Source organism: Scyliorhinus torazame, chromosome 15 (assembly GCF_047496885.1).
Source record: "Scyliorhinus torazame isolate Kashiwa2021f chromosome 15, sScyTor2.1, whole genome shotgun sequence".
Taxonomy (NCBI): domain Eukaryota; kingdom Metazoa; phylum Chordata; class Chondrichthyes; order Carcharhiniformes; family Scyliorhinidae; genus Scyliorhinus; species Scyliorhinus torazame.
The window spans coordinates 140,334,873-140,349,698 of record NC_092721.1 but is presented as its reverse complement, the minus strand read 5'-3'; the positions used below and the strand labels follow the sequence as shown (position 1 = coordinate 140,349,698).

At 38.6% G+C, this 14,826-nt stretch overlaps 1 protein-coding gene across 2 annotated transcripts in view; it reads left to right on the top strand.

Annotated features, from left to right (window-relative positions):
• The window catches only part of xpo4 (exportin 4), a 207,546-nt gene that overhangs the window by 81,595 nt on the left and 111,125 nt on the right, over positions 1 to 14,826 (top strand). For both annotated transcript variants that reach the window (XM_072476835.1, XM_072476834.1), the window contains exons 5-6: positions 10,830 to 10,946; positions 12,284 to 12,437. In XM_072476835.1, coding sequence (XP_072332936.1) covers positions 10,830 to 10,946; positions 12,284 to 12,437 — 271 coding nt within the window. The remainder of the gene's footprint in view (positions 1 to 10,829; positions 10,947 to 12,283; positions 12,438 to 14,826) is intronic.

Sequence of the window (14,826 nt, the reverse complement as noted above, 5' to 3'; positions counted from 1 at the left end):
ATTGGTATTCATTGGTGCAGACATGATGGTACAAACACTTTTTTAACATCGTCCAAAACTCCTGTTGCTTCAGCTGTTTTTTTTTTTTTGGCAACATTGTGCACACTTATATGCCAACAAGTGTTTTAAAATCTTCTGCCTCTGGTCACCTCTGCATCCCATTCGTCCTCTGTTCTAATTTCAGTAGTAGAATCATCAGCTGCCTGTCCTGACACTATAGAACTCTTCCTCTAAATTAAGCTGCCTTTCTGATCTTTGAAAGATCTTTACAAAACTGATCTTTCGCCATAGCCTAATCACTTGCAGTTTTATTTTTCTTCAGCACCATGGGACATTTACTACATTTAAAGACACTAATACAAATAATTAATTTAATATGTTGCGGTTTCACTGTTCTCGTTTGTGATTGAGGTGCAGCTTTTGACACAGTAGCCCACAGCATTCTCATCCAGCGTCTCTTCCTCATTGTCCAGGTTATTGACCCCCCATGATTCTATTGCTACCCTACTCAGATGTAGGCAGAGCTGTCCAGCACTAACTCTGCTTTCCACTCCTGTATCAGTATCTAGCTACCCCCCCCCCCCCCCCCCCCCCCCCCCCCCCCGGCGCAAGAATTAATTCTTGCTCCCCAACTTACCATGATGCTGTGCCTTGAAGGTATCATTGAAGAACTGAGGTATGCTGCCTCTATCACCTCTTAGCTCCCTACACTACTGTGGTGATGTTGCATTGCCTGTCCACATCAATTTTAGGTCAGCAATATTGCAGTTAAATATTAGGAAGACCAAAAGCTGTCATCTTCAGCCCAGTTATAAACTCTGTCCCCTCAGCATGGATCCTTTCATCCTCCTGGATATGGTGAGGTTGAACTGTCTGTTTTCAACACTGGAATCCTATTTTACCCTGAGCTGAGCTATTACATCATATCTTCTTTACAAAACTGGTTTACTTCCACCTCCGTAACATTTATCTCTGCCTGTACTGTAAGACCATAAGACGTAGGAGCAGAAGTAGGCCTTTCGGCACATTTAGTTTGTTCCGCCATTCAGTGGGATCGTGACTGATCTAATATAATCCTTCACTTCACTTTCCTGCCGCATCCCCATAATCCTCGATTCTCCGACTGATTAAAAATCTGTCTATCTCAACCTTGAACATACTTAATGATCCAGCCTCTCCAGTTCTCTATGTTAAAGAATTCCACAGATTCATTACCCTCTGAAGGAACAAATTCCTCCTCATCTCGGTCTTAAATAAGAAATTCCTTACTCTGAGATTATGCCCTCTGACTCTCACAAAAGGAAACAGCCTCTCAGCATTTACCCTGTCAAACCCCCTGAGGTTTCTACATGTCTCAATAAGGTTGCCTTTTGTTCTACTAAACTCCAATTAGTACACGCCCAAACTACTCAACCACTGCTCATAAGAAAATCCTCCAAACCTGGGATCAATCTAGTGAACTTTCTCTGGATCAATCCAATGCTAATATATCTTTCCTTCGATAAGGAGATCACAACTGTTCACAGTATTCCAGGTGTAGTCTAACTAGTGTCTTGTATAGTTTTAGCAGGACTTTCCCTATCTTTACACTCCATTCCCTTTAAAATAAAGTAAGAAGTCTTACAACATTAGGTTAAAATCCAACAGGCTTGTTTCAAATCACTAGCTTTCAGAGCACTGCTCCTTCCTCAGGTGAATGGGGTAGGAGGTCCTGTGGAAGTAGCAGTGCTCCGAAAGCTAGTGATTTGAAACAAACCTATTGGACTTTAACCTGGGTGTTGTAAGACTTCTTACTGTGCTCACCTCAGTCCACCGCCGGCATCTCCACATCATGACTCCCAGTTTAAAATAAAGGACACCATTCCATTTACCTTCCCAATTACCTGCTGAACTTGCATGCTAACTTTTTGTGATTTATGCACAAGGACCCACAAATTTGTGTTGCAGTTTTCTGTAGTCTTTCTCAATTTAAATAATTTCAGCTCCTCTATTCTTCCCTACCATGTGCATAACTTCACATTTTCCAATATTATATTCCATCTTCCAAGATTTTGCCCTCTCACCTAACCTGTCTTTAACCCTCGGTAGACTCTTTTTGTCACCCTCATCACTTGCCTACCCACCTATTTTTGTCATTCACAAACTTGGCAATAGTGCAGTGTCATGCGAGAGTGCCTTTAAGAACTGGATGTTTAAGCAATGTACCTTTAAGAAAGCAGTGATGCCGGAGAGTGGGTGGAGCTGGGTTTTAGGTCAGCCATTTTGCAGTTTGGTTTTTAGTTTCAGTTTTGAAAAGAGCTGGGTGTGTGTCTGTGTTTTGCAGTGAACTGGATATCTGCCATGAAAGACTATCTCTGGATCATTTGGGTGATTTAAAGTAAAGCCTTTAACCTGATGTGATACTGTTTAAAGGTGTTAAGTCTCTTGGAAGTTTGAAGGAACATTTTAGGGAATTATTTACTGTTGCAATATTTTCTGAGTTATCTTTGAAGTAAGGGGTGTTAAGCGATCCAATGTTTATTTAAGGTGTTAAGTTGAGTTCATGGAATAAACAGTGTTTTGTGTTTAAAAAAAACCATTTGTCCATAATTGTAATCCCACACCTGGGGAAAAAGCCGTGTGCTCGGAAAAGCAACAATACATTAAAAGGGACAGGTTGGTTGAACTCCATGATACATTTTGGGGTTCGGAAAACGCCTCCCCCATAACAATTGGGGGATCGTCCGGGATAAGAGTCTATCTATTGGATTGGCTTTTGTGAACTTAAAGACAGTGAAGGATTGTTGTTTTTCTGGTGTGGTATTTTAGTTTAAGTGGGGAGAGTGTTGCGAACAATGGCTCTTTCAAAGGCTCAGAAGATTCTGGGGGTGGAGAAAGTCACATGTAGTACTTTACGGACAGAAACGAAAAGCAGACTTAGATTTGACAAGAACATTGCAGTTAACATTACCTGACAAAATGCGAAAAGATGAGGTAATTATGGCGGTGGTTAAGCATTTAAAGTTGCCTGAGATAGAGTTTGACTCATTGGAAATGGCAAAAATTCAGTTGCAAATTAAACAAATGGAACATGAGAAAGAATTAAAGCTGCTTGAATACGAGAGTGAGAGAGGAAAGAGAAAGAGAGAGAGAGGAAAAAAAGAAAAAGAGAGAGGTAAAAGAAAAGGAGAGAGAAGAAAGGAGAAAAGAAAGAATAGCCCTAGCAAAACAAAAAGAAAACGAAAGGGAGATACAGATCAGGGAAAAAGATAAAGAGAGGGAGTTTGAACTTCAGAAAATGGCCATGAAACATGACAATCAGTTACAATTGGCAGACGTAAAGGGAAGCGTACAGTTGGATGATAGTGATGAGGATTGTGAGAAATAGCGTCATAGTCGAAGGCTTGGTGGGATTCTATTTAAATATGTCCAAGCATTGCCAAGTTTGACGAGAAGGAAGTGGAAGCCTTTTTCATTTCATTTGAGAAGGTAGCTAAACAAATGAAATGGCCACAGGACATGTGGGTGTTACTGATTTCAAACAAAGCTGGTAGGTAGAGCTAGTGAAGTGTTTGATTCACTACCGGAGGAGGTATCTGGAACGTATGAGGAGGTGAAGAAATCCATCTTAAGTGCATATGAGCTAGTGCCTGAAGCTTACAGACAAAGGTTTAGACATTTAAAGAAAGAATTTGGTCAAACATACATGGAGTTTGAAAGGCTCAAACAGAGTAATTTTGAGAGGTGGATAAGGACTTTGAAAATAGACCAAACGTATGAAGCTCTCAGAAAAATTATACTTTTGGAGGAGTTTAAAAATTCAATTCCTGATGTAGTGAGAATTCATGTGGAAGAGCAGAGGGTTAAAACTGCGAGATTAGCAGCGGAAATGGCAGATGATTATGAATTAGTTCATACATCAAAGATTGGTTTCCGACATCAGTTTCAGCCGGTGAGGGATAGAAACTGGGGACATGAAAAATACTCAAGTGGTAAAGATAAAGATCTGATGGGAGACAATAAAGAGAGTGTACCTCAGATTAAAAAAGAAATCCAGGAGGGTGGTAAAGAGATGAAAAGTTTCAAATATTTTCACTGTAATAAACTAGACCATGTGAAGTCAGTGTTGGTGGTTGAAGAAAAGCACTGGGAAGGCTGATGTGGTCAAACAGGATAAGACACTGGGGTTTGTTAGTGGTAAAGGAAAGCCCAAGGGAAACGAAGGAGGTGCAAACGATTGTACAGCCTGTTCAAGAAGTAATTGTTAAGAAGGTGCCAGATGTATTTAAAGAATTTACTTGTGTTGGTAAAGTTTACTCATGTGTATCAGGTGGAGCAGGGAAAGAAGTCACAATTTTAAGAGATACAGGGGCTAGTCAATCTTTAATGGTAAGAGATGAGGAATTATGTAGTTTGGGAAGAATGTTGCCAGAAAAGGTGGTGATATGTGGAATTCAGGGTGAGAGGAGTAGCGTTCCATTATACAAGGTAAGGTTGGAAAGTCCAGTGAAGAGTGGTGAAGTGGTAGTAGGAGTAATAGATAAGGGATTAGATTATGACGAGAGGTTGAGTAGACTGGGACTGTACTCATTGGAGTTTAGAAGGATGCGGGGGGGGGGATCTTATTGAGACATATAAAATTATGACGGGAATAGATAGGATAGATGCGGGCAGGTTGTTTCCACTGGTCGGGGAAAGCAGAACTAGGGGGCATAGCCTCAAAGTAAGGGGAGGTAGATTTAGGACCGAGTGTAGGAGGAACTTCTTCACCCAAAGGGTTGTGAATCTCTGGAATTCCTTGCCCAGTGAAGCAGTTGAGGCTCCTTCTTTAAACGTTTTTAAGAAAAAGATAGATGCCTTTCTAAAGAATAAAGGGATTCGGGGATATGGTGTACGGGCCAGAGAGTGGAGCTGAGTCCACAAAGATCAGGCATGATCTCATTAAATGGCGGAGCAGGCTCGAGGGGCCAGATGGCCTACTCCTGTTCCTAATTCTTATGTTCTTATAAACTATCTTGTCCAGGAATACAGTTTATTTTGGGTAATGATATAGCTGGATCGCAGGTGGGAGTGATGCCTACCGTGGTTGATAAGCCAGTAGAAAATCAGTCAACTGAAGTGTTGAAGGACGAATATCCCGGGATTTTTCCGGATTGTGTAGTAACAAGATCGCAAAGTCACAGGTTAAGACGAGGAGAAATCAAAGAGTGAAGTTGAAGTGCAATTATCAGAAACGATTTTTGATCAGATGGTTGAAAAAGAACAAGAATAGGTGGAGGATGAGGCGGATATTTTTAGTTCAGGAAAATTGGCGGAGTTACAACAGAAAGATGTAGAAAGTAAACGGATATATCAGAAAGCATATACGGAAGAGGAATCTGAGAGTATACCAGAGTGTTATTACCGTAAAAATGATGTCTTGATGAGAAAATGGAGACCTGTACATATGCAGGCGGATGAAAAGTGGGCAGAAGTTCATCAAGTAGTATTGCCGGTAGGGTATAGAAAGGAGGTTTTGCGAGTTGCACATGAGGTAGCAGTGGGAGGTCATTTGGGAATAAGGAAAACTCTAGCCAAAATCCAGAAACATTTTTATTAGCCTGGACTACATAAAGATGTAGTTAAATTTTGTCAATCATGTCACACATGTCAAGTGATAGGGAAACCTCAAGCAGTGATAAAACCAGCGCCCTTAATACCCATTCCAGCATTTGAGGAACCTTTTACAAGGGTCCTAATCGATTGTGTAGGACTGCTTCCTAAAACAAAAAGTGGGAATCAATATCTTTTGACTGTAATGAATGTGTCTACTAGGTTTCCAGAGGCCATCCCAGTACGTAATATGACAGCTAAAAGGATTGTGGAGGAGTTACTTAAATTCTTTACTAGATATGGACTACCCACAGAAATTCAATCGGATCAAGGAACAAATTTTACTTCAAAGTTATTCAAGGAAGTTATGGATAGCTTAGGAATAAAACAATTTAAATCAACTGCGTACCATCCAGAATCGCAGGGAGCGTTAGAAAGGTGGCATCAGACATTAAAGACAATGTTGAGGGCGTATTGTCAAGATTATCCAGAAGATTGGGATAAAGGAATCCCATTCGTATTGTTTGCAATTAGGGATGCACCTAATGAGTCTACCAAATTTAGTCGTTTTGAACTAATTTTTGGTCATGAGGTAAGAGGACCACTTAAATTGATTAAGGAAAAACTGGTGGGTGAGAAATCGGAAATTACACTATTGGATTACGTGTCAAATTTTAGGGAACGATTAAATAGAGCAGGTGAGCTGGCTAGACAACATTTGAAAGTTGCACAAAATGTGATGAAACGGGTAGCGGACAAGAAATCCAAAGTTTGTAGTTTTGCCAGTGGGGCTAAAGTTTTACTGTTGTTACCAGTGGTAGGGGAGCCTTTAAAAGCTAGGTTTTGTGGACCGTATCAGATTGAAAGAAAATTAAGTGAGGTGAATTATGTGGTAAAAACACCAGATAGAAGGAAGACTCACTGAGTGTGTCATGTGAATATGCTTAAAAGGTACTTTGAAAGGGAAGGAGAGAAAAAGGAGGTTTTAATGATTCTAACTCAAAGTGACGAACCAAATCCAGATGACTGTGAATTTGACATACCTCAAATTAAATTGGAAAATGAGGATGTTCTTAAAAATTGGGATGAATTGTTCAGTTACCTTCCAGAGGAATAACAAACTGACCTGAAAGAGTTATTGATATCACATGGGCAAGTTTGTAGAGATAAATTGGGAAGTACTAATATGGCTATACATATTAATTACATGGGAAATGCTGTTCCGCTCAAACAACATCCAAAAAGACTTAACCCGTTAAAATTGGCACAGGTTAACAAAGAGATTGAGAGTATGCTTACAAATGGCATAATTGAAGTGGGTTGCAGCCAATGGAGCTCACCCATAGTGATGGTACCTAAACCAGACGGTACCCAACGGTTGTGTGTGGACTATAGAAAGGTGAATGCAGTTACAAGAACGGACTCTTATCCTGTCCCACCATTGAAGGATTGCATGGAGAAAGTGGGACAATCTGCTTTTATTTCCAACTTCCAGACATGGAAAGAACATTTTAATGTACCTTTAAGAAAACAATGATGTCAGAGAGTGGGTGGAGCTGAGTTTTAGGTCAGCCATTTTGCAGTTTGGTTTTTAGTTTCAGTTTTGAAAAGAGCTGGGTGTGTGTCTGTGTTTTGCAGTGAACTGGATATCTGCCATGAAAGACTATCTCTGGATCATTTGGGTGATTTAAAGTAAAGCCTTTAACCTGATGTGATACTGTTTAAAGGTGTTAAGTCTCTTGGAAGTTTGAAGGAACATTTTAGGGAATTATTTACTGTTGCAATATTTTCTGAGTTATCTTTGAAGTAAGGGGTGTTAAGCGATCCAATGTTTATTTAAGGTGTTAAGTTGAGTTCATGGAATAAACAGTGTTTTGTGTTTAAAAACCCACGTGTCCATAATTGTAATCCCACACCTGGGGAAAAAGCCGTGTGCTAGGAAAAGCAACAAATACATTAAAGGGAGAGGTTGGTTGAACTCCATGATACGTTTTGGGGTTCGGAAAACGCCTCCCCATAACAACAGTCACGTCCCTCGTATTTAGTTCATGTAAACTCTGGACTCAATTCAATGCTCTGTTGGGTGGTCTCCCATCCTTCACTTTTTATTAACTGCGACTCAACCAAAATTTCTATCTATGTATTAGTTACCCTATATTTATCATCCCTATTGTCAGGGGGATGTACCTTTTTAAAAAATGGGTGTTTATCAAATAGCTGCAGTGATGTCAGTGTGTGGGTGGAGCTGGGCTGTCTGTCTTTCACTTTCGCTTTTGAGCTGGCAGTTGCAGTGCGTTTTTGGTTTTATTTTCAGAGGTGGAAAGCTGCATTCAAAGCTAGCAACTGTACAATGATTTCTCTCTCTACATGCTAAATAATGTCTCCAGATCATAGGTGATTTCAAAGTAATACCTGTTTCTATAGAGCATTTAAACCTGCTGTTTTTATTTTAAAAAGGATTTAACTTCTGGATATTGTGTGGGAAGTTATTAAGGGTTACTTATAGAATATTGTATTTGGGAAAGTATCAGTGTTTGTAGTTGATGAGATTTTTACTGTGTGTTTATAAAATGTTAACTGGATTCATAGAATAAACATTGTTTTGTTTTAAACATACTTGAGCTCTCTGTTGCACCACACCTGTAAAGTGGGCCCTTGTGCTCCCCATAACCAAAATCTATTTAAAGTTGTGGGTCAGGTAAACTCCATGATATACTTTGGTGTTCTCTAAACCCTGGCCCATAATATTATAGTTATTGATTTGTATTATCATAGAATCATAGAATTTACAGTGCAGAAGGAGGCTATTCAGCCCATCCAGTCTGCACCGACCCTTGGAAAGAGCACCCTTCCTAAGCCCACACCTCCATCCTATTCCCACACCTCCACCCTATCCCTGTAACCCCACTTAACCCAACCTTTTTGGACACTAAGGGCAATTTAACATAGCCAATCCACCTAACCTGCTCATCTTTGGACTTAAATGGTTCAGATTTAAATCCTTCCATGGCCTATCCCTTTAAGCCACTCCAGCCTTTCAATCCTCTGCATTCCTTTCACTCTGCATCCTTATGTACCTCTGCTCCCCACCACCAACCTTTGTTTCACCATTGATGGTTGTTCCTTCAGCATTTAAGTTCCTATTGGTTCTGCAACTGCCCCTCTAAACTTCTCCAACACTTCCTCCTTTTGGGACTTTCCTTAAAGCACAGCTCTCTGACAAAGCTTTTAGTCCTCTCTCCTAATATATTTTTACTACTTTATTTACCTTTGATTAGTCTTTAATGGACTGCCATGGGACAAGGTGCAATCAAAATGGAAATTGTTGGTTTCTGACTGATATCTAACAACAATAATAATCTTTATCGTCACAAGTAGACTTACATTAACACTGCAATGAAGTTACTGTGAAAAGCCCCTAGTCGCCACACTCCGGCGCCTGTTCGGGTACACAGAGGGAGAATTCAGAATGCCCAATTCACCTAACAACATGTCTTTCGGGACTTGTGGGAGGAAATAGGAGCACCCGGAGGAAACCCACGTAGACACGGGGAGAATGTGCATACTCTGCACAGACAATGACCCAAGCCGGGAATCGAACCTGGGACTCTGGCGCTGTGAAGCAACAGTGCTAACCACTGCTAACGTGCTAATGATTCATGTAATGTTTGACTAAAGGGGCTGTCATAGTGGAACTGAGTTTTACCTTGCTCCAATGTCCATGCACGCAAATCTCGAGCAGGGTGCCTTAATAGTGGTTTCTCTTAAGGCAAGGAACTATGATATCAGATATAGTGTTCAAACTGCCATGCTTGCTGATGTCTATGGAACTAACCTATGTCAGTTGATTTGATTACCGTAATAAAGAATTTTAGATAAGTGTTACCTCTTTTAACCTTGATGCCAAAACTTATTAATAACTCAGCATTTATATTCTTGAATTTCTTTACTTGAGAAGTAATTTTTGCTCAAATTGTCCTGCATCCTGTATATGCCTGGTTCAATTTCGGCTTGGCTGAGATGACTGGTTGCACACTCACTTCTGCATGACAGGATCTTTGATTGGATTCTCGATTTGTGACTTGATTTGACGAGCTAAGTTGATACTCCAATGTTGCACTACCTGAATTGGTATTGTCTTCCAGTTGGACATCAAAACAGTTGTTAACATGATGTTCAAGATACATGATGTTCAAGATACAATGGTGATATTCAAAGAATTTGATTTTCTTCCAGTGTTCTGGGTGACAACATTCCTGCTTCTAACTATCAACATGAATACAAAATGATTACCACCTGGATTTTTTCTGTGTAAAATTACTAACATGTTTATCTACATTAATGTAATCACTCCTACTGAGATGTGTACATTTTACTTTCCAGTTTCCAGTATTTGATTATTATAGATGAAACACACGGCAGCTATCATACCTAATCAGTTCTAATCGTATCCATTTTATAAAATGCTGACCTAATATTAAATATCTCAGTTATCTTTAACCATACTAAGTTTACACTACCCATTGCTGCAATTCTTCTCCAGAACAGTTACATTTTCTGAGTGTAATCACATTTGTAAAAATTGGGTATCAACTAAATGTCTGTATGTAAATTCACTTTCTGAATGAATGGTTTAAATTGGGAGCTTTTAATTAACCAAATTTTAAGAGCCAGAATTCCAACAGCGAGTTGTTTGAGAGTTACACTCTCACTATAAGGCAACTGCATGTTAAATTTTTAAATCAAAATATAAGGTGTGTTTATGTCAATAATGTGTCATATGATGTGTTCTGTAAAGGTAGCACTTACGATCATAATTTTCTCTTTGTGCTGTTGAAGTAGGACCAACAAATGTAATTAATGTAAATACTTGGCTCCCAGTGAGTTGTTCTATCTCTTTCTTGAAGGTAGATGGCACTATGACACTGTTCTCTATACCCCCTGCCTGGAGGTCCGCGAAAGTTACAACTATCGCCTGTCACTGCCTTTACCATTTAATTCTAACTGTTAAAGGTCCTTCCCACCTCTTGACCTTTCTCTCCCTGCCCTTACCTCTTTTCCCTTCGACCCTTTTCTGAGCACTATTGCTTTCATCTTCCAGCAGTTACCTCCAATGCTGCTGCCTTTCCTCCTTCCATTCTTGGGATTTCAAAGATGATGTTACCAAAAGGCACTTGCAATATTTGTTGTCTGTATTGTTTTTTTTAAGTTGTAGTACTGCAATTCAAATTTTAATATTAATTGAATTTATCTTGCAGCAGACATTGGCCTGTTCAATCCTAACAGCATTATTAAGTGAGTTCTCAAGTTCCACTAAAACCAGCAATATTGGACTCAGTATGGAGTTCCATGGAAGCTGCAAAAGAATATTTCAGGTAAAGTTTGTGTGCCAATATGCATCATCAAAAAATTAAATATACTATATATTTTAGGAAATAAAACTGAATATCTCAGTGGACAAACCTTTGAGTGGACCATTATTTCTGACTTGAGACCTGAAATTTATAATGATTATCCTTGAATATTTAATATTCATTTATATTTGAAAGCATTGCAATATGATGCTTTTTGCCAGCCAGCACTCATTATTGAATCATCATTAGACCAGGGTACAAGTGTGCCCAGGACTTTGCAGGGTGCACTTGTCTCCTGGACTTGAGCTTATCTTTTCACTTTTCATGTTATCCTAACTGCTGGCATATCTGGAAGCTGCTGCAACAGTGACAGAAAAACTAGGCCTGAGAAGGAGCTAAATGTTTTGAATTAACTAGTGGGAAACTAAATAAAGGTTAGGAGCAGCTGGAGTGACCTTGGTTATTTTATCCTCTGGTAGTTTTGAAATATGAACGTATACAGAACCCCAAATGGGAGAATGCCATTCAGCCTATTGTTTCTTTGTTGCCGGCACCAGATGTTATTGGAGTTATCTATCTTAATCACATTTTGCTGCACCTTATATTTTATTTTATGATAAATCATGTAATTCCATATAGTTTCGTGATTTTTGCTTTGACTTTTCGTAATATTTGTAACATACTTCAGAGAATGCCATACCAAGATTTTGTAAAGACTATTTAACTGCAGGCTGCATCACTGGAGGAACCAATCCCATTGATTATTAGTTATCAAGTACAAGAATCCTGCATAGTTTTTCCCTCCTGGGCTAAGGGCGCACCATGGTCAATTATAATGGCCCTGCTTTTATCCGGGCTGAAATCAGCGAATTCAGCGCAAGGCCAGGGATTAACCAGTGTATTTGGCTGATCTTTATGGCTCAGATATTCACTTGGTGAATTAGGTTAGTTCTCTTTCCATGGCAGCTGATCCATAAAGGGAGGGCGACAACCTAATTCGCCAAAAACTCGACAGTGTAGTCTCTATAATGCTGCATATCGCCTATTTGAGATAGGAATGAAGGAGAAAAGGGGAGATGCATGCGGAAACAGGCCATAATATATATCGTTATACTTGTGTTTGCAACAACCATTTCAGGTTTTATCCGGTGATGCAAATTTGTTTTCACCATTTTTTACATTTTCTTTAAAATCATTCATAGAAATATTCAGGCACATAGACAGGATCACCATTGTAGAAAGTTTTTAAACCTAGCTTTAAAAACAAAATCACAAAGTCAGAATCAAAATAATTATTAGTATTGAATTTAACAAGATCACGTGTGTGTTTATTTTTATTCTTGTTACTGAAAATATAGGAAGATGACCTTCGCCAAATATTTGTTTTGACGGTTGAGGTGCTTCAGGAATTCAGCCGACGGGAAAACCTCAGTGCTCAGATGTCTTCTGTATTTCAGCGTTATCTTGCACTAGCTAATCAAGTCTTGAGCTGGAACTTTCTTCCACCGAATTATATCCTTTTTTGGCTTAATTTTTATACTTGGGTATGGGGGATATGGTTTATTAATTTGTTTATTTTGTGATTGGAGAGATGATTAGCTGTGTTTTAGAGAACCTTTTTGAAACCAATTTTGATTGAGGTGAAATTCCACTTTCACACCTCCATTAGCTTGGAAATAAATGCACCATCTTTAAGCAATATGCACCGCAATGTTCCCAAGTAAAATTTCTGTACTGCGCCGTTAGATTATATCGGCTAAAGTGGCAGATGGGCCATTGCACCCTTGACTGGAGAAGGATAAATGATCTGGAGTTTCAACTCCAGATTAATGATCTCCTTCTGATGGAATTCTTTTGTGTGTGGATAATTGGGTGAGAACAGGATAGGATTTCACTGTTATGGCCTCCACCCAAAATCAAATAAGCAGCCAATACCCAAATCTGAAAGTACGGACTTAGATGGAGGGCAGTATATGCCTTGTGGAGCAGTACCAAGCAAGGAATCAAGATCAAATAGAGAGCAAATAGAGGAGAAAGCATTGTAAATTCAACAGGTTGGCATATTTTAACTAACCATTTAATTTGGTTATATTAACTATTTTCTAATGGTTAGAAAAAAACTATAACTAGGATTGAAAATTGCTTGACACAGTGCACAGACAAAATGGATTGCTCGAAAATGTTGGATTTAAAAAGTACATGAAGTATTTATTGCGTTAGAAACAAATGCTGCTGTCCCTTACGTTGGATTGCATTATTACAGGCAGAAATGTCATGGTATTTCTGTTAATACTTACTCTGATCACTTATTTCTAAACAACTAGCAATCACTCGTCCTTTGTGAGTTGTTGTGAACTAAATAGTTTAGTAATCCTCTGGTGCCAATATTGTCATCAGTATATTAGTATGAATTGTCTTGCTAAAAATAACAGGATGTGACTGCTAAATATTGCGGCTGGTTAAAATAGTGCCAATAAATCTTAACTGCTTTGAAGCGATCACAAGTTATCTTGTGTAGTTCTGATCATTTGAGGCAAGTGAACGCACTAAGATTTGATAATTTTGCCTTTAATTCTGGTTGGTAAGATTTCTGTAATTTAATGCTTTTCACCTCATTAACGAGGGAAGTGTTTTTTGTCTATGTTTTAACAAAACGAGAAATCTGTGACTTTGTGCACGTGAGCAGCTGTCTGAAGTGATCATTGGGAAATTTTATAGCTTTATTACATCCCAGATATCCTAAATGATCTTTGTTATAGTTTAATTCAACAGTTGGTATTCAGGTTAAGTATTGATTGTATGGCTCCAATTTTCATTTTAGACCACTTAATTAGAGCTTTGAAATAAAAATCTGTGATTCTTAAATTGATGTTTTTGAGAAGAGGGATTTTTGTTTTAACTTGAATTCACTTGAAGGCAGTTATTTGTGATATAATGTTATGTCTTGGACTTTAATCGTGAAATAATTGCATGCCAAGTGTCGATGTAACTTAAAAGGGTGGAAAACTATTGCCATTTAAATTACTACCTGCATTCTTGGCTAAATGAGTGCATAGATTTTGACAGAGCACAATAACATCTATGGAATGCCTCCCAAGTCAAAAGAGCCAAACAATGCATGAATGCAGTAGACCCAAGCTATATATAGGTGTTCCTTTCAAGTAGGATGCTCTTCAGCTGTGCTGTTATTATTATGTGCACTTCACAGTTTTCTCTAAACGTATAAAGTAATTATCACGTAACTTCAGCCAGAGGTAAAATTTGCCAGACCTCCAGAAGCAATAGTCAAGAGATATTGCTAATAGGTACGTAGGATTTTTACTTTTAGATTTTCCATCACAAAATAAGTTTAACTTCAAAGATTGATGTCTGACCCATATGAAATAGCATGTTAAAATCAATTTTAGCATTCACTAAAGAAACCTAATTATATCTTCTGTTTTTACTGTGCCAGGCAGCATTTTTACTGTTGGTCATGTTGAGCAACTATTCCTTGAGGAGCTGAAGTATTGATACAAAATTATGTTGGTCATTTGCCTGTCTGTTTTGTTTAATAAAACATTGGATTTTATTTTTAAGTCAGCTATAAATAATGGCAATCAGACAGTGTAATTTGCCTTTCCTTGCCATCACTGTGACTGTAGTGACTGTAGTGTTTGTGTGTTGTATTTTGTACTAAAATGAAAGTCCAAACTATGCTGGCAAATCACTTGAAACTCCATGTGTGTAACTTTGTGTGTCTGTGTGCTTGAAGTCTGCCTTTTGTAACAACCAAATTACATATTTTAAGAACTTTTTGAAAATAATCACATGTGAATCCAAGATTGATCCAAACCGTATTTATCAAGAAGGATTAATTAAAGCTGGTATTTCACTTTCCTTGAAAGTGCAGGTATATTTT